This window comes from Lactuca virosa, chromosome 9 (assembly GCF_052849685.1).
Source record: "Lactuca virosa cultivar CGN04683 chromosome 9, Lactuca_virosa_CGN04683_v6, whole genome shotgun sequence".
Lineage (NCBI taxonomy): Eukaryota > Viridiplantae > Streptophyta > Magnoliopsida > Asterales > Asteraceae > Lactuca > Lactuca virosa.
The window spans coordinates 261,678,345-261,699,409 of NC_136434.1; the positions used below are offsets into that span (position 1 = coordinate 261,678,345).

Consider the following 21,065-nt stretch of genomic DNA (forward strand, 5'->3'; position numbering starts at 1 on the left):
GAACAAGAGTTATATTTTAAAATATAACAGTATTTTATAAAAGTATACATACGTGCATATACATATATACTAGAACAAGTATCACAAGAATAACAAAACAAATGTATTTGGATGTTGGACACTACAGTCAAACCTAGACAGTTATGTAATCATATCTGGGATAAATATAGCCTGATCAACTATATTTATTTGAGATACGACCAACATGTGTTTGGGAGTGACAGTGGTGTAGCAACAAATCTAAAACTTATCAACTCTTTACACAAAGGAATACTATAACCAAACATAGAGCAATGTAATTCGTATTCTGAATTTCTGCTAGGTTTTTCTATTATAGATGGGTGTGACCTAACCGTCCACACTTAGGATTTAAAAGGATAATCGATTACGTGGTTCTGTTCTAATCAACATTCAGACCAGGGACAGGCAAATAAGGCGGGATCACACACTCTTAGTTTGTGGAATCCTAACTATATATGACACTAACGTTCATATGGAACCATCATGGTCCATTCGCAAGGCTCTAGTTTCTCCGTGGTTTATAGGATTCTCTCGAATGGGGAAATAATTTTTTATTATGTTTTTAATTGGCAAAACCTTTTTGGGATATTTCGATGCCTAAAGTTTATCGTTTGAAACGTACCAAAAATCTCGGTAGGGTTCCTGGTCGCCTCTTCCTATCTAGTTGTCAACTCCTCTGTCATTCATCTCCGTTGGACAATCCCTCTTGAAATGTCTAACTGCACCACATTTGTGACATATTGGACTTACTTCTGGGTTGGGGGTCGGCGTGACGCATGCGGCCGAGGAACTATAGTAGCGGGAGGTGTGCCCCATCTTGTTGCACCTTCTGCAATGAAATTTCTGACAGGCTCCCCGATGATGGTATTTGCACTTGTTGCAGGGTGGATTGTTCCCAAGATATGATTTTATCGATGTGGGAGGAGTGGGGTTAGTAGGGGTAGGGACTGCTCCCGCTTGTTGCCTTTTGGTAAGCCTCTGAGTCGAACTGTCTCCTTCTTCATTCCCGAACTTTCGTTTCTTGTTCTTAGGTTTAGGTTTTAGGGTGCATTGGTGAGTTGTCCTTCGTTGGTTTCCTTGGTTGTTGTTACGGTTGAAATTATCGACACCGCTTCCATTTTCGTTTGCGCTGATGGCATTGAAGTGTGCCATGACAGCTGCCACGGCAGCTGTTACAGTGGCTTGGAAAGTGGCGAAATCTATTCGTAGAACCGGTGCATCGTCGGGGTGTTGATTATCCTCATGAGTGGACATGATTCTATGGCACGATGGGAAACAGGTTTGTGAGTAACTATGGTTATCTCTAGTAATATCTTATCTATGATTATAGATATGAGTTTATGCATGCACACCTACAAATCACAGGTTTCGTTATACGTTCCTCGTTGTTTCGACCTACATCCCTATGATGTATTTACGATTGAGAGTACATTTAAGCATCGCACGAAGGTTATGTTTTATCGGGATATGGTATAGCCACTCATATAATGATTGGATTTATATCGCATGGGTTCTTGGAGGGCGTACCTCTCTTGGGTTACTATTACTGGTTGCGATTTAAAACATTATAAGCCTCAGGCGAATAGTGTGGGGATTCTCATATGCCGAAATGGCGCACAAAGTGCTCGGCCATTTTACTCATTTCCGGAGCGGTCCCTTCCACTCCTTGTTCTGCTAAGACTGTCCTAGTCTCAGTTGTAATCGGGTGTCATCTCAAGGTGGTCGCTTCCTCCTTTATGGAGTGTAGACGGTTCGTGCGGTTCTCTAGTTCTACTTGTTGGTTCCATAAGGCTTTGGAATGGTGTTCTTGTTATTTGTGGGGAGTCGGATTTACATTGTCGTATATCGGGCTTTGCCTCCAGTCTCCATTACTCCATGACAGAGAGTCGTAAAACTGAGAGTCTAGACGGATCACTTGTGGCCTAAATGGAGGTGGTGCTTGAATTATGAGAGTGTTGGGGATTGGAGCATGATGCACATCAATTGTGGATGAAATTTGCTTTTGTGGGAATGCATCCTGAACCTGCTAGGAGTCAATCACTGAGCTTGTCTTTGCGTGGGTATTGTTTTGTTACTAGGTACGTCTATTCCAGGGGCACTTATATTGGGTGTTTGTGTATCTGGGAAGAGAGAGGTGAAAGGGTCTCTGGTCTACTCCCAATTAGGTAAAACTCGCTAAGGGTTTCCTTGGCGCTTTCATCCTTGTTTGGCTCTCAATCGGAATCCTCCCTTTCATAATTCATCTCTTGGTATTCCTTAGGTTTCCACTTCTAGATTTTCCTCATGGACCTCTTTTGGTCCCTTCTTGACCCATCCGCAAGTTACCGCGACAGGGTAGTGAGGGATTTCAGCTATGTTGTATGTGCGAGAATAGGGATATGAGATATACATGGAAGATTTAGGTGTGGGAGGGGTTTATGGTATCCTAAAATACTCCTATAGTATTTTAAACTTGGTGTTCGATACCGATGTTTCTCTTGCATGTATAGTTGGTAGGTTTTAGGTTTGTTGCAACACCACCATCACTCCCAAACACATGTTGGTCTTAACTCAAATAAATAGAGTTGATCAGGCTATATTTATCCCAGATATGATTACATAACTGCCTAGGTTTGACTGTAGTGTTCAACCTTTAGTTACTTTTGTTTTCTTCTCGTTACGATACTGTGCTAGTAAGTATGTATACTTTTATAAAATACTTATATCTTTAAAGTATACTTTTAGTCAGAGTGTTTTAGTCCCATTGTATTTATAGTTGTATATCTTGTATGGCTAGATATACTAGTTCACTATAAACAATGCTCTGATACCAATCTGTCACACCCCCAGACCAGACGGCGGAAACGTCTGGAGGCGGGTGACTTCATTGTGCAGTATCATAACAATTAAATATAAATGAAACATAGAAAATCCAAACATCATACATTGAGATAACAAACTTACATTGTTTACATATTGTATTTGTTCTTCAAATTACACAAAAGAGACATAAGTAAATAAATTCCAACTACAGCAAAAATAATCCCGAATCCGCGTCCCTTTAACCTGCTTACTAGATCCCTGAGAATACAAGTCGTTTTGAAAAGCGTCAACTATGAGTTGGCGAGTTCATAAGCATTTTGTATACAAATAGATTTACTCTTGTTTAGAATTGTTCTCGTTGTACTTTCAGAAAATCCGATATTTTCTATAAAATCGTTTGAAGTCTTGCTTTGAAATCATGGATATATGCATGCATGTCATTACTTTTTATTCATCTTTATAAGGAGTGATTTTTGAAAAGTAATATAATTTATAAAGGCGAGATGTATTTGAGAGTAGTTCTTTTGAGTAGTAATAACAAATAGTTTCCAAAAAATCCCCTGGTTTTCTAAAAGGAAAATAGTTGTAAATCTTTCTTTCTTATCGGGTATAATTGAGTGTGCGTTTTAGTTTATCGTTTTCGAAAATCGTATAAAATCGTTTACCCAGAAAATCCTATATTTTCTTGTATAATGTTCTGTTTCCAATTGTGTGTACTTGCATATGTGTGTGTGATAGTTTATCGTTTTCAAAATCATATACAATCGTTTTTCCCCAGAAAATCCTATATTTTCTGATATATAAAATGGTGGTCTTAAAAACCTAAGACTGGAGAGGTGTGAAAAATCAACAGGCGATTGTGGACATTCCACGCAAGTTGAGTGGACGGTCAACACAACAAATGCGGACCACCACTACCATGCATAGGGGCAGTCAACACAATGTGCCAATTTATTTATGAGGTTTACCTTACATAAATTTCTCGATACATTAACATATTCTAGTGAGTCGCTATAACCATACTAATATGACGGAGACCTGTCTTGGCATTTCTCAGGCGCCCAAATCGAATAAAGACATTTGTCACCCTAGACTGGCCGGTCTAGCTGTAGCGAACAGCGAAGGTGCGGGGTGTCAACCCCGTATAGATCTATACACAAATTCCCGCTCTCCCTACAGGAGACTCTGGTTATAACTCCTTACAGGACTTTAGACGTACACTAATATATTTATATTTAGGTACTTTTTGAGACTCGTCTTCGCTAGAATACCAACTGGTTTTTGAGCAATCGATAAGATCCATTATTTAATAAATAACATTACTTGTGCTAGTTGACTAGGTTTATCGTTTTCGTTTACTGAGGATAATCCACTTGGAATCATATTTATCATAAATGACCCAAAATTATCGGCATTGGCAAAAATGGCCCTTCTTTTTATAAATTATCAAATAAGACCCATATTTATCAAAAGGTGTCATATATGGTTCAAAACTAGGTGAATTGTCGAATATGGCCATTTTCTTCTAAAATGTTCATTTTAGACTTATATTTATGAAAATACTCAAAAAGCCCTTGTTTATCCAAAAATTCCATTTTGGTCCTTTAAAATTGAGATGTTCAATAATTCTTCAATTTTATTCCATTTTCCAAAATGATCCTTATATATATATATATATATATATATATATATATATATATATATATATGTGGTCGAAAATGGTCCCCAAAATATTATTATTTCCATATTTTACCCACTTTCAAAATATTATTTTCTACAACTTGTTTAAGCATATATTTGAAACAAATCCTTAAGGTTCTTGACATAACATTTTATGATCAATAATCCATAAACATACTAATTGTTGTGTTCTAACATATACTTGGTGATATATAGTTCAAAACCTTGAGACTTGTTAAAAGTCTCGAGTTCTTGAACCATTAGATGGAGTTCATAAATTTAAGCATATAAATCATAACATACATGCATAAACAAGCACTTATACTAAGATTTCACAAGACCCTTGACTTGTATTCTCCCCCAAAAACAATGAAAACTCAAAAGATAGGGGTATGAAGCTCACATTGGGTTGATTTGGTGGGTGATTTTGGAGTGGTGATGAGAAGTGTTCAAATCCTAACACTTGAAGAGTTTGAATGAACCTCTTGAGGATTTTGCTAGCCTAGTGCTATTAAAACATAACTATATGTGTGAGTAGAAGATTAAAATAACCAATTGTATGAGTCATTTAGCTAGGCATAATTCACTTACCAAATCTTAGCAGAGAATGTGAAGAAAATGGTTTCTGGAGCTTGACTTGCATTCTTGAGAGTGTTTACGGAGTTCCCAGTGAATGAAAATGAGATTGTGAATTGAGAAAGGGATTTACGCTCTATTATGTGGGGATATGAAATGGGATGTGATGTTTGCTTGGTTTACTGTTGGGTATTGCATAATTTCTTCTAGAAATAAACAAAAGTCTACATGTTGTATCGAATGTTCAAGTGGAAGGGGAGCCCTTGAATTCGCCTACTCAAGTTGAGGGGGAGCATACTTTCGAGGGGGAAAGAGAAAGAATGAGTGTTGATGTCAAGGGGGAGCATCCTGATAATAATCCAATTATTAAGGGGGAGCAAGTTGGAAATAATACAAATGTTTCGAATGTTCAGGATGATGAATTTCATGACATTAATGATAATTTGTCAAATACAGGTGAAGGATCTGAAACTGGGGAAATGTTCGAAGATTAACCCTTTGGACTTTGATCCTGCATATCCTCCAATGGATAGATGGACTAGAAGTCATCCAAAGGAACAAGTTCTTGGTGATCCTCATGATGGTGTGTTAACACGAGCTCAACTTCGTACAACGAATGAGGTACTTAATGTACACCAAGAATTTTGCATGTTTAATGTTTTTATTTCGAAAATTGAACCTAACTCAGTCAAGGTTGCTATGGAACATCCTGATTGGGTTGTTTCTATTCAATCTGAGCTTGCTGAATTCGAAAGAAACAAGGTATGGAGATTAATTCCCAAACCAAATGATGTTTCAATTGTGGGCTTAAAATGGATCTTTAAAAATAAAACTGATAAAGATGGTAATGTTGTTCGAAACAAAGCTAGGATTGTAGTTAAAGGTTATTCGCAACAAGAAGGTATAGACTATGAGGAAACCTTCTCCCCTGTCGCAAGACTCGAGGTTGTTCGAATATTTTTAGCCTATACAGCGCACAAGGATTTTGATGTATACCAGATGGATGTCAAATGTGCGTTTCTCAATGGTGAACTCGAAGAAATGGTGTACGTTGAACAACCCCCAAGTTTTATTAACGAAAAATTCCCTAATCATTGTTATATTTTAGATAAAGCTGTTTATGGGTTAAAACAAGCACCAAAAGCCTGGTATGCAGCTTACCAATTTCTTAAAACAATCGAAATTTAAACAAGGATCAGTTGATCCCACTTTCTTTTGAAAGAAAGTTGGGAATCATCTCATGCTTGTTCAAATTTATGTCGATGATATTATTTTGGCTCTACTGACCCTGCTTTGTCAAGAGATCTCGAAAATTTAATGAAAAGCCAATTTGAGATGAGCATGATGGGGAAGATAAATAATTTTCTGGGATTAAACATTCATCAGAGCAGAGAATGAATATTTATCAATCAAGAGAAGTATACAAAAAATCTGCTTGAAAAGTTCGGAATGACGAATAGCGCAAAGTTGAGAGTACCAATGGCAGTTGGAACAATGCTTAATCCTTCGTTGGATAAACCAGCTGTTGATCTCACATTGTATCGAAGCATGATAGGTTGGTTACATTACCTCATGGCAAGTCGACCTGATATTATGTTTTCTATGTGCAATTGTGCTAGGTACCAATCGAATCCCAAGGAACCTCATTTAACTGCAGTCAAGAATATATTTCACTATCTCAAAGGAACAACTTCGTTAGGACTGTGGTATCCTTTGAAGACAGGCTTTTTCATTCAAGCATTCTCAGATGCTGATTTGGGTGGTTGTAATCTTGATCGTAAAAGCACAAGTGGCGGATGTCAACTATTGGATGGGAAGCTCGTAAGCTGGCAATCGAAAAAGCAAACCTGTGTTTCGATTTTCCACAGCAGAAGCTGAATATGTTGTTGCTGCAGCTTGCACTTCACAAATCATATAGATACAAAGTCAACTGCGTGATTATGCAATCAACATGAAGAAAATTATGTTTTATTATGACTCACAAAGTGCCATTCGCATCTGTCATAACCCTGTGCAACATTCAAAAACCAAACACATTGCTCTTCGTTACCATTTTATCAAAGACCATGTTGAAGATGGAAACATAGAAGTTCATTTTGTAAAGACCACTGATCAACTTGCTGATATCTTTACAAAACCATTGGATGAAAAATCTTTCGTTAGAATTCTAAATGGCTTAGGAATGATTGATGTGAATTCTGTTCCTGGACAGATTTCGTTAAAATGACAAGCAAAGTGGAGGAAAGATGTCGATTCAACGGTTACTATTCATTATTCAGCGGTTACTGTTCATAGTCAACGCTTCGACATGCTTCGCTTTCGACATCATGCACAATGGTTTGACAAAATCTTCGTTACTTTTATTATTGTTCAAATTTTTGCTAGTCAAAACATTTCTTTTATTGTTTGATATTTTTCTTCAAAAATCAAAAACAACAAAAAGATTTTCGTTTTTGTCTTTCTTTTTCACAAATCAAAAACAACAAAAAGATTTTCATTTTTGTTTTTCTCTTTCAAAATTCAAAAATATCAAAAAAAAATTCTTATTTTTGTTCTTTTCATTCAAAAACCAAAAATCCAAAAATATTTTTGTGTTTTGTTAATCTTTTCTTGTGTAGCTTTTAGCGAAGATTTTTGATGGTTCATGCTAGCTACTTGAGGGAAAGGTATATTTTTGAAACTTTGTCCTAGTTAGGATGTCCCTAGAAGCATGTTGCAGCATGTCGATCCAAGCCTCCATTACTCGATGTGTTATTGAAAGCCTTAATGGACTTTTCATCACGAAAATTCCTTCCCAATTAGGTTGTATTCACATTAGTCTCTGAGCTACCTTACTCTTCTCATTTGAGTTAAGAGTTAACTGCTTGGTCCAATCATAGCAGAGGTACTTTCGAATCTTGAACCAAACTTTTTCATCCTAAAGTTCTTTCACGATCTCACACAATGACATATGTCCAAGAGATCTCTGGTATAAACCAATCAATATCTAGACCTGTCACAATTCTGAGTTAATGATCTGGATTCATGAAACCGTGATGAAAGTGAAACCCAAAATTTCGAACCCTTAAAGGAATGGACGGGGAACTTTGTTCCAGATTTGTATGAGTACCACTTTTCAATACTCCAAATCATATTCTTTCTTTATGTGTGGTCTTGCTAAAATGTTCGAAACCTACTACATTTTTACCCAACCAGATCCATGAATACTTTTGTTTTGTGGAATATGATTTCAGTATGAGTATCTATCTAATTCTTCGTTACTTCATATATTTTTCCAAAACATACTTGTCCCTGACTACACTGGTCAAACAGGTTATTTCGTTTACATTGTATCACTCTTATGTTTAGATGTGATATGTAACGAAATTTCTAGCCAACCCATGAAGCCATATAAAAAGATGCCCTTCGATACTTCTCTATAAGTATTCGATTGTAATTCACGGGAAACCACACAAGTTGTTAGTCATCTCTCTTGATGAATAATGAAGCGATCTTTGCCTGGGATCTGAATGCATTTGTGTCGAAATATTTTTGACATCACAGTACCAAAATTTTCTTATTTTGCTTCTTATCTTTTTCTTTGGCACACATTGCACTCACAAAATCCTTTAGGTTTTGAGTAATACCAACTCAGGCTGATGATTTCGAAAGTCTGGCACATGACTTCGCTTTTAAACCCAAAAGTGAAAGAGCCCAACCTCCATTCCGAAGGTTTCTGACGGTTCTTATCCTCTTGGTACTATCGAACAGACTGATGGATGTGACGTTATAGTTACTGCGCGGGTTTCAAGGAAAAGTGATCATCACTTTTTCAGACGTGGCTATCTTTACGACACTAGGTCCGCTTTTCTTGGTGACACGTGGCTTATCATTTAATGCTGAAACCGCTTCAAATTCAAACTGGGTGTACGTATAAAAGGGGATTTGGGGGTTCAATTCCAAATTTACATTCAATTAAAATTTTCCAAAGATTTGTGCCATTTTTCTCTCTGATTTATTCACGAGTTCAAAACCCTAACAATGGCGGCCAAGCATGGTGAATCTCAAACCACTGAAGATGTTTCTTCTTAACCAATTATGAAGATTCAAAGCACCAATTATCAAGTTCAATCCGATGTTGCTGCTTACCCAGAGGAATTACAGATGCTGATAGTTGCTCTAAGAAGTTATAGTACTTCGAAGTTGTTGGCAGAACTGGTCCCTGAATGGAAAAGTTTGCATTTCAGCCCATGCATGAAAGGTGGCAGCCAGGTGAGTACGCCCACCGTAAGCTGGGGTATGCCCAGTGTAGTGTTGGTTAATGAATCGCGGGTGCTGAAGACGTACGCCCAGCGTACGTCCAGGATCTCCAAAACCCTAATTTTTAGGGTTGGCTCACTATTTAAAGCACCTTAAGTCCGAGAGGGGTGTGCCTCCCTTTCATTCTCAGAGCCTTAAACCCTAAATTCGAGTGGTAGCTTCATCCAAGAGTGTTGTGAGCTTTGTGGGTGCATTTTGGGTGGTTTTTGGTGCATTTCAAGAAGATGGAACTTGTTGCAAAGATGGGAATCAAGGGGGAGCTTATAGATATGGATTTTGGGACTCATTCTCAGCTTGATGAATGTATAAAGCTTTGAACTTGATCATTCATCTCTTAGATCTACCATTGTGAGTTGTAGTTCATTTTGGTCCCAAGGATGAAACTTTATGGTTGAAATCCGATTCTTAGGCTTAGAGTTGCCACTCTCAGTGTTAAATGAGTCCCTAAGGTAGAAAGTTGCCATCTTGGAGGTCTTAATGGGTTCATGCATGAGTTAAGACCATTTCCATGGAAGTAGATTATCATTTTTGGATTTTGAGCTTATATGGGTCATGCAAAGCCATCAAGTAAGCAACTTTATGGTTTAAGACGTTGAAGAGGACTTGGATCTGTAATTGTAGCTTCTGGAGTAGAGTATTAAGCACTAATGGAAAAGTGGCTTAATAGAGGAGTACGCTCCTTTCATCCAGTACGCTTAGTGTACAGAAGAGTACGCTCCGCGTACTCATCAGTTATGGGCTTGGTGTGTTTTGGGCCTCGGGTTGGGCCAAGCAATGGACTTTGGGTCTTTGGGCTTTAGTGGGCTATCAGAAGTTAGATGTTTTGGGCCATTAAAGGACTTATAGACATTATAGTGTCGGGCTTTTGTTTTGGGATCGGGCCCTAGTTTTGGATCATAATGGGCAAGGGGTAGAATGGTTATTTTACCCCATGCATGGATTAAGGATTATGGTATGGGACCCAATTGCTAATGGGGTATATTGTTTGGTAGTGGCAGCTCGGGAAGCTGGCGGGGTAGCAGCTAAGGAATTCATGCGGGAAGTTTCTGCAGTGCGAGGTGAGTCTTCTCACTATACCAATGGGTCTAAGGCACCAATGCCGGCCCATTTTATGATAGTTGGTATACTTGTTGTGTAGAGGTGTGGCATATTTATGCAGTGATACGGGGTAGAGATAGCTTTTACAACTAATGGTAGAGATAACCTTTGTGGCTAATGGTAGAGATAGCCTTTGGGGCTAATGGTAGAGATAACCTTTATGGCTAATGGTAGAGATAGCCTTTATGGCTAACGGTAGAGATAGCTTTATAGCTAATTGATATGTGATATGTGGTAGAGGTAGCTTTTATAGCTAATTGATATGTGATAGGTGGTAGAGGTAGCTTTATAGCTAGTTGATATGTGGTATGTGGTAGATGTAGCTTTTATAGCTAATATGGTATGTGGTATGCGGTAGAGATAACTTTTATAGCTAATATGATATGTGATATGTGGATTGTGTGTGGGGTATGCTATGGGGGACTCACTAAGCTTTGTTCTTAGGATTTACAGTTTTGGTTTCAGGTATCATCGGTTTGGAAAAGAAGAGCTCAGATTGATCGCAGTGCAAACACCTATGATTTCCGCAATGAATGATTTTGGGATGAACTCTGATAAATGACTTACTTAACGATGATTTGAAATGTTTGTAATATATGGTATTAATGTTTTAGCTATATTAAAAATGAAATTTTTACCCTGGATTTTTGGGTCGTTACAGATTTCAAGATAAACGATTGGGAAAAGCTTAAAATATGTGGGTATGTAGGAAAACCATCTAGACATACTCGAAGAAGTTGTACGAATTGGATGAAATGGTGAAAACAACTTAAAGTAAAAAAATACAATTATACATTTAAAATACATAAACATCTATACAAAAAATTTTAAAAATACATAAATACATATAAATACGTAATACATAAAAAAAATACATCAAAATACATAAAAGTATGTAAAATACTTAAAAATACATATAAATATGTAAAATACGTTTATACATTTAAAATACATAAAAATACATAAACATCTATATAAAAAACTTAAAAAATTACATAAATATGTAATACATAAAAAATAACACATAAAAATAAATAAAAAATATAAAAAATAATTAAAAATACATATAAATACGTTAAAAAATACGTTTATAAATAAATGTAAACATATACATATAAAAACTTAAAAAAAGACATAAATAGGTAAAAATAAATATAAATACGTAATACATAAAAACTAACACATAAAAATACATAAAAAAATATGTAAAATACTTAAAAATACATATAAATACGTAAAAAAAATATGTTTATACATTTAAAATATATAAAAATACGTAAACATATACATATAAAAACTTAAAAAATACAAAAGTACGTAAAATAGATATAAATACATAAAAAATACGTTTATACATTATATACAAGTTTTGACGAAATCTGCAGAAGAGTCTCATTATTTTGGAAAAATTAACGATTTTGTCTTATGACCTGCTGAACAAGTCAAAAAGGAGTAAAACGAATAAATTAGCTGGTTTATTGAGTTTTTCTATTAAAAAATTTAAAAAGTCCGGACTTTTATGTTAAAAAATAAAATTTAGGATTTTATTAAAATATTTATTAGATTTTCGTTAATATCCCAAATAAGAACCATTGCCCTTCCTCCTCCGACCCACCCATCCCCCGTACTCTAAAATCTCGATCTCTCGACGCAATTCTATCACTATTCGCTCTTCTTAGAAGGTGAAATATTTTGGGGACTTTGAGTTTTGATCATCACCGTTCGCCGCCGTTGGAGCCAAGAAAAGTACGAAAGTCACAGTGAGCATCAATCTCAACGAGGCGGTGCTTAGTAGTATAACATTCGAATACGACCATGCTTCTAGGGTTCAACTTCAATTTCTTGAATTTTTGAAGAAAGAGTTCTGCCTATGTCGGAAGACATCAAGAAGAAAATCAATGACGACGACGAAGATAAAGGTAAAGTTAGTTGGGGTAATTCAAGAACGACGCAACAAAACAGACCCTATCATCGCAATAAAAAGGAAGAAGAAGAGATGGGGCTTTGGGGGATTCTCCTCTTCGGACTAGTCGGGGCTACTGCCACTACTCTCGCTGTATGCATCTTCTTATATTTTTACCTTTTTGTGCTTTTCTGGATTCATTGATCAAGTCCAACTGTGTGGTTATGAAATTTGGATACATTAGCTAGCTTTGTTGATTGGAAGTAGAATTTCTGTATCTTAATATGTTGAGATTTTGGTTCATTAGAGTGAAAATGACAACACATTAGCTCTTTACAACTCACTTAATAAATAGCTAACAAGCTTAGAGATTATTAACAAAGTGTGTGATTCTTGGTGAAATAAAAACAAATTGATATTTGATGGCATATGTTTGTATAGAATTGGGTATTTATGATTACTGAAACAATCTGATAGGTTGGACATATGCGGAAGACGGTTGATTGGGTTTACTCTCAGGTAGCATAAACTAGAAAATAATACATGATAATTGATAATTGATAGTTATACCTTAATCTCTGTTCATTCGGGTGGATAAACTGATTATGATTATTGCATCATGCAAGATTACCAGGTCACAGTCATGGAAAGGTGCCACTGGTCGATCTTTTCGATCAGGTTTTCAAGAAGAGGCTTGGAAAAGATATAATCGTCGTATGCAGGAGGAGTATGAAGAGGAGATGGAGAGAGTGGTCAGTTTCTCTTCATATTAGCCTCTCTAGTTTTGCTTTTTTTTTTTTTTTTTTTTTTTTTTTTGAGTTTATAAGTAAATATATCCTTTTAGCATTTTGTTACATCTTACAACTTGAGCTTAAACTCTCGTTTTATATGCAAACAGAAACTAGAATAAAATAACACTAAGATCATACAGAAGAACCTGTACCACATATACATCTTACACTCCTCAATTTAGTCATGCCCAACTTGTTGCAAATAATATTTGTTTGTGCTTTTCGTAATGGTTGTGAAAATGTCGATAAGCTGGTTCAGGTTCTTGCTCTTGATGTGAATTGTGAGCTGGTTGGATTTTGATAAGAGTATTCTCACTACACTAGTGACAATTAACTTCAATGTGTTTCGCCCTCTCGTGAAATATTTGATTCCTTGCTATATGAATGATTGACTTGCTAAGTTGCTATCACAATGAACCCTCATCAAGTAGTATGTTGTTTCTCTCAACTACCGAAGGAGTTTCCTTATTTTAAGAGACGACGTGTTGTTTCTTCTGTTCCAAGAGTATATCTGATATGAAATTAGAACCACTTAAGCATAACCCAAATGAAGTAAGATATGACATGATTATTCTAGAAGGGCCCAGGGGCAAATCAGGAAAAGTGGCTAAAATCTGTTAGAAGAAAAAGAGAGTTGAATAAAAGGGGGAGAGGATGGTGTGCATATATTTTGATACTTATATAAGTTTTGTATTGGCTCCAACCTAGTGTTGTGAGAGGGAGGATTTCCTAGAACAATCGATTGATTGTGTTACTTTTATTATCAGTTTCATCATTCTCTTCGATTCTCATCCTCATCTGTTACAATTCTTCATCTAATTTCTATCCACTCAATTCTTAGTTCTTATCATTGGTCCGACTTGCCCTTGACTTGTTGATCCCTTTACCTTGATTTCCATGGAATTTCATTCTCAGCAGGCTCATTTAGATCTACATGATGAGCAACTCCATCGCTTACCGATAGATGTAGCAGAACTCAAATCCGCTATGGAGGTTGATTGTTTGGAGGAACGTGAATTTCGGAAGGTGATGTTGAATCGGATACAACATCAGCGGAAACAAAACAACCTTCACGCAACGTGCTGTCCGTTTCAGATTCACCGGGACATACAATGATTGACGCATTTGATCGGTTTTCCGACGATGTTCCAGATAGATACGACGAGGAGATCTCTTGGTGTTCCAGACCGATAGGGTTAGGCGTCCGTCTGATACAGCTACCAATATTCTTTGGATTCGATCCTCAACCATCGATTATTAAGCATGTGCAAGAGACGCTTCGCTCCTCAATCGACAACTATTCTCAATCACTATTTTTGTACCGGTTTAGCAATAGGCTTGGGGGTGTTTCTCATTTGTATCGGTTGGGCCAAAGGGTTTTTTGCCTCCAAAACGGGGGGATAAAAACTTTTTTGGGTCAAAGTGAGCAAAATTGCAAGACTACCTTATTTCAATAGACTGGAACGCTCGCATCTAAACTGGGTCGGTTTATTCATAGTGACAAGGGAGTTCGTTTTCTCACACACAAAAAATGGAAGGAAAGAAGGAAGAAGGACCGATGTTATGGTGGTGGTTTACAAGTTGGTCTTGCTCACAAAGGTCCTGAAGGCAACCTTAGGGTTTTGTTATTAGTTAAGGATGATACAATACGGGGAAAGAAGCCGAGGATCACTATTTCTGGGATGTTATTCCAACACCAATTGATCAAATTGATCAACCGACAGAGACGAGACAGTTTTATTGGGTTCTGTCAAGCCTTGAAGTTTTTTAGAGTCCGAGCTACTTCTCAAGTGGGAGGTAACACCTTAAACATGGAAAGAAATATTTGTGATATCCTTGTGATAATTGTGGTAATTTCTTTTAGTTAGTGGGAATACCCTCAATTACCTCTTCCGTGGATAGGTAATGGATTTAAGTGTGATTTCCTTTATATTTAGTGGTATTAACATTAAGTTTGGTGATGAGCATGTTGTGTGGGTTGCTGAACAATGTGTAAACTTAAACACTCAATTGAATAGTTGTTCAAATGTGGCGAAGGCTTTAGTTTTTGAAATTGGCGACATTGATTGGGTTTTAGGGATGAAATGGCTTAAGGTTTTAGGTGAAGTCACCCAGAATTGGAACTCTCACGCTTGAGCTTTCACATGCCTTGATACTTACCGCTTTCATCTTGTTTGTCTCCCACCCAGTGACCACACAAGTGCTTGTTATTTGGTGCAGGTCTCTCATCTCTCGTCTCTGGATTTGTACTCCCTAAGGACGTCTCGTCTTTGATCTTGTTTGGCACGTTGATGCCTCTTTGTTTCTTGCCCAAACCGGCCTTTATATGCACGTCCTGTCATGCATGGTCAACGTTATAATGGCTCTACTCTTGGTGCCTCGCAGATCCTCTATCTAGTCTCTATTGACTATTCGCTGCTGTAATAGGAAAAACTTAAAAATTATCGAAGGAGTTCATCCCAAGCACAAGATCAAAACCTTGGGTTAATCTTTATGGATGATACCTTGACCTTGGTAATATCTTAAAAGGTGAAGTGTATGTACCTTCAATTGGCTCAAGACAAGACACAAACTGGAAATGATATGTCAACTTGTCAAGTGTCGGATAACTGTTAGATAGTTTACTTATGCTGTGGATTCTTCATAGACTTTTTGTATGGTATAAATAGGTTTCCATGGAGACTTCTATTAATATAGTGGAATCTCTTTTGGAGATTGATGTTCAATCCCGAGGAGGTAATATAAAGGTCCCATGTCCATAATATGAAATTGAGACCATAGAATGTACTTTAACTTTAAAATGTCGGTACTATCATTTCAGGTAACGATAATGTCATCGATGTAGACTACTATAATGATTTAACGGAGCCTTATGATGCTCGAAGAAGACAATATGACCTACGGGTCATTTCAAACTCTAGGAGAACGTTAGAAAATCATCCAAACTATGCTCTAGAGGACAACTTGATACTATATAAAATGCGATAATTGACATAACATAGTTGCTTCCTCACTAATAAATGTGGGTGGTTAGTGTACCACATATAACAATTAGTTTTGCAAAGGAAAGAGAAGTCAACTGGTCATGGTTGGATATATATGGTCAAACGTTTGGGTTAAGGGTCTTTAGGTCATTTCTCTTGATTAGGTCGGTTTAGGGTGTATAAGTAGGAGTCTTGCGTTGTTAGTAGGCATCTTTGAGCAAAATTAGTGAGTGAAAGCTGAGGGGAGAGACTAGCCTCTCAAAAGCTAGGGTTACAATTTCTTGTAATTCATTCTTTGCTCACCTACTGTTTATCATCTTCTGTTAAATCTCTAGAGTACAACACAACTGTGGTTGCAAAGGTCTAATCTTGGTTTTAAAAAGCGTAAAGCGCCCTAAAGCGCTAAAGCCTTTGGGGACCGATGCGCTAAGCGCTAAGCGAAAGCGATCGCCTAGAGCACACGATGCGCCCCAAATTGAAAAAAATATAAAATATATGAAAATACTTATAAATACTTAAAAATCTCGTAAAATCATAGTAGTATCATATTAAATCCTAAGCACTGGTACTAGAAATCGTCTATACTATCATGCATGATAACAAATAACTTATGAATTATGTGTATGACTTAACAGTTAGGTAACACACGTTAATAGCAAACAACTTAACAGAAAACGTATAAATATAATGACCAAATTTCATACTTCAGACTATCAGACTTTAGAGTTTTAGACTTGAGAAGAGAATAGAATATGTGGATTAGTATAATGGAATGGAAGTAGAAAACATTAGCAGAGTTGATTTCTGATTACTTGGAGAAGATGAGTTGGAGCGATGATACGATTTGCTTTGTTTGTGTAATCGTGTTTACCGCCTCTAACAATATTGATTCTACATCCCTTTCCTTTATTTATATAAATCTATTGGCCCGTCTAACTTAATTAAAAGCCCATTTTCTATTAATTACCCTGAGCGGTATTAAGCGCTGAAGCGCAATGCGGTAAAAAGCGGGAAAATGCGACCGACTAAGGGAATCGCATCGCATCTCATTACTTGATGCGCTTTTGGTCATCGCTTGGGCGCCTAGCGCATTAAGCGCGCCTAGTCTGAGCTTTTTTAAACCAAGGGTCTAATCATAATCAATCTCATACGCCTGAGAATAGTCATTAGGCAAACCAACCAAAATTCCAACCGCTTTAATGAGCGATTAGGATTAAGCGTCACTACTAAAACCCGTTTACAACCGACAATGTGCTTTCATGGAGGAAGTTGTGCCAAGTCCAAATATGATTTTTTTTTTACAAAGTGTTTTAATGAAAATACTAAATTGGCTTAAACATAAGCATAAAATCCACGGACAATAGAAAGGATTTCAGCACAAGTAAAAATCCAAGTTGCATGAGAAAGGTAATGGATACGTAAACCTATTACTTTAGGGAGAGTTTAGTATTTTAAAACTTGTAGCCCCATTATATAACATATAGATGTCTTTACTATTGATTTATGCTTGTTTTGTGTGAGTAAAGTCAAAAGTGATTCATGTTGTTTGTTGGTAGGAGCGTATAAGGCGCATGCAAAGCGTGTTTAATCGGGAAAAAAGTAAACACCAAAGGGGTTATGAGAGTTGGAGGCAAAATAATGGTAATGGCGGATATCATCAACATTTCCAAAGAGAAGATTGGTACTGGAAAACTGATACAACAGCACATGGAAATAGAAGTAACTTTAGGGAACCTCCTCCTCCTCGCTCCCCTATAAATTATTCATTGTCACACCACTATGCAATCTTGGGTCTTAGCAGGTGAACCAAATAACATTACATTATTTTTGTTAAATTAAAATAATATGTACATTCCTGTCCTTGACAAACCGGTGTTACAGTCGTACATGATGATCTTTAATTTTCATTTGAAATAAACTAAACACTCTTTATTCTTTTTTTTTCCTTGTAAATAGGTCGAGGACAAAACCATACACAGATGATGAGATTAAGGTAAATGACAAATATTTAATTAAATCTTCACTAACTGTTACGTTATTATGTCTGCTTTTATTTTTTTGCATTAGATTTGAAGAATTTTTCCAGATGTATATATATATATATATATATATATATATATATATATATATATATATATATATATATATATATATATATATAATGCGTGCTGCATAGATATAAACTGTTTTTTTTCTTGATGCTGCAGACAGCATTCAGGAGCAAGGCAAAGCAATTTCACCCTGATCAGAATCAAGAAAACAAAGGTAGGAACATTTTACATAATTGTTCATTTACTGAAATTATCTAACTTTATGTATAATCTGGATAAGAATTTGTAGCTCTGTTTCAAATGATTCAAGGGTGTTGAGGTCAAATTTGTTTATTTATAAGATTTATGTTGTTGACATAAAAGCCCTTATGTTTTTCGAAAAAAAAATATGATTTTACCTTAACATCACTTTTTTGTGCATTAAAACTGGAACTTTGCAAGTTTTTATTTTCTACTTTTGCCCTTACTTGTTATAGCAGGTTTCCAGGTTACCATGTATTTGTATACGATTTTATTATTATTATTATTATTATTAGTATTTATTTTTTTATTTAAACATCCTATCTATGTTTTTTTAAATGCTATTTCTTTATGTGCTGGTTTTTTGCCTATTTATACGGCATAAAATGTAAATACGTATTTTTATAAGTAGAGATGTATATATATATATATATATATATATATATATATATATTTATGTATTTATAAGTATAGATATGTTTTTAGAAATATAAATACGTATTGTTATGTTTTTTAGAAGTATAAATACTTTTTTCAGAAATATTAATATGTTCTTCGAAGTATAAATACATATTTGTATGATTTTAGAAGTATATATACATTTTTTAGAAGCATAAATATGTATTTTTTATATTTTTAGAAGCACAAATACATTTTTAGAAATATTAATTTGTTTTTTCGAAGTATAAATATGTATTTTTACGTATTTATAAGTATAAATACATTTTTAGAAGTATAAATACGTATTTTTACATTTTTAGAAGTTCAAATATGTATTTTTATGTTTTTTAGAAGTATAAATACATTTTTAGAAGTATGAATATGTTTTTTAGAAGTAATATTTCTAAATACGTAAAAATATGTATTTATACTTCTAAAACGTATTAATATTTCTAAACAATGTATTTATACTTCTAAGAAATGTAAAAATACATATTTATACTTCCAAAAACTGTATCTATACTCCTAAATACATAAAAATACGTGTATATACTTCTATACTTTTATAAATGTAAAAATATGTATTTACATTTAAACCGTAACCCAAATATAAAGAAATTTTTGCATCTGAAAAACATAAATATGATGTTTAACTGAATACTTTTTTTGTGTATAAATACATTTATTTCTGCATGAATACGTATGTGTAATATGAAAAAAAAAAAACATATTTAAGCTAAAAACATAACAGGTTTATAAACTTAAGGGTTTTCTTACAAATTTGATTTCATGGTAACTTGGAAACCTGCTATAACCGGTGAAAAGGCAAAAGTAGAAAAAAAAAATGCAAAGTTTTGGTTTTAACGCACAAAAAAGTGATGTTAGGGTAAAACGGTATTTTTTTGAAAAAGTTAAAAAGGTTTTTATGTCATTTAGGGTTTTTGTAGTTATTATCTTGTATTACAATCATTTACTTTAATAAGTGCTAAAGTCAGGAAATGTCAAGAAAACCATTCCATTTCATGTTCATCCTAGGTCCCTAAACTTTCCAGTCAGTCAAAATGTTGACTGGTTAAACGTGCTGACATGGCACTGATACGGTGTCCAAGTGGACATTTTAGTTAATTTTAGATGAGGATATGCAAGTGATTGGTGTTATGAAATTGACAATTGTGTAATGCTGCAGATGTTGCTGAAGCAAGGTTCAAGGAGGTTATGACATCTTATGAGGCCATAAAGTCTGAAAGAAAAAACATGAAATAAAGAAGCTGTAGAATGATTATGAAATTCTTTTTTATGGACATTGTGTAACATATATATATATATATATATATATATATATATATATATATATATATATATATATATATATTCCCCGATGTAATGTTTTGTGGGTTCTTGGGGAGCATTTAAAATGTTGTTGACAATCAGTTGTTATATAGTTGCAAAAAGAGTAGTCATATGTTAGGCAAAATAAAATTTAGGTGAGATTAGGAAAACTTCATTACAACATATGATGATGTTGGTTATATTTCTCCATTTTTTAAACACTTGAGCTTTTATAGTTTGAATGATTTTTCGGGATAGAATTCAATTTCTTCCTTGTTTTAAATATTCTGGATTCTACTTTCTTTCAAACATTTTTTGACCCTAACTTCCATTTGCAAAGTTGTATTTGAGCTGCCTGCCAAATATTTACAACTCCTAAAAGGTTAGATTAGTTGATAGTGTGAAAGAAGTATGCAACGAGAGAGGATGAAAGCGAAAGGGACGCAAAACAAAGATGAAGATTGTATATAAAAGGGTAGAACGAATGTATTTAAATGGGGTAAGAAAAATAAATTTAAACAGATGATGCTCCTAAAAGCAAACCAAAGGTCACATTTACTTGTAAATGGTTCACATAAATAGCAGTTAATGCTTCTAATTATTACATTTAAAATTTTCAAGTTTTTAAGTTTGGAATAGATGTAAAAATAGCAACATACTTTGATATGTTGCATATGAATGCTGGAAATTAGGATGCTTATGTTACTATTTTCTGTATAAATCAAAATTTTGGAATTCGTTACATTTGTTTTACATCCACATTTCATTTCATTATTGGTGCATCATGTAAGACATCATCGTTTGCATAGACAGTGATATTATATAATCATTTACCAGCAGGTATTAAGTT

At 35.1% G+C, this 21,065-nt stretch overlaps 1 protein-coding gene across 2 annotated transcripts; it reads left to right on the forward strand.

The window, feature by feature from the left end:
- Nucleotides 1-12,069: 12,069 nt before the first annotated feature.
- LOC145136425 (Chaperone DnaJ-domain superfamily protein) lies at nt 12,070-20,498 on the forward strand. Of its 2 annotated transcripts, XM_079070545.1 has the most exons (7): nt 12,070-12,532; nt 12,857-12,898; nt 13,006-13,131; nt 17,711-17,955; nt 18,111-18,147; nt 18,362-18,419; nt 20,073-20,498. In XM_079070545.1, the coding sequence occupies exons 1-7, from the start codon at nt 12,347-12,349 to the stop codon at nt 20,147-20,149; spliced, it is 771 nt and encodes a 256-aa protein (XP_078926671.1). In that variant the 5' UTR covers nt 12,070-12,346; the 3' UTR covers nt 20,150-20,498. The 2 variants fall into 2 exon arrangements, with proteins under 2 accessions (XP_078926671.1, XP_078926672.1); XM_079070546.1 differs by lacking the exon at nt 12,857-12,898.
- The last annotated feature ends 567 nt before the right edge of the window (nt 20,499-21,065 follow it).

Excerpts from the sequence above, each read along its gene's own strand:
- LOC145136425 (XM_079070545.1), top strand. The coding sequence starts at position 12,347 with ATGTCGGAAGACATCAAGAAGAAAATCAATGACGACGACGAAGATAAA. Across the intron at positions 12,899-13,005 it reads TTGATTGGGTTTACTCTCAG|ATTACCAGGTCACAGTCATG; the intron begins GTAGCATAAACT and ends GCATCATGCAAG. Across the intron at positions 17,956-18,110 it reads GCAATCTTGGGTCTTAGCAG|GTCGAGGACAAAACCATACA; the intron begins GTGAACCAAATA and ends CCTTGTAAATAG.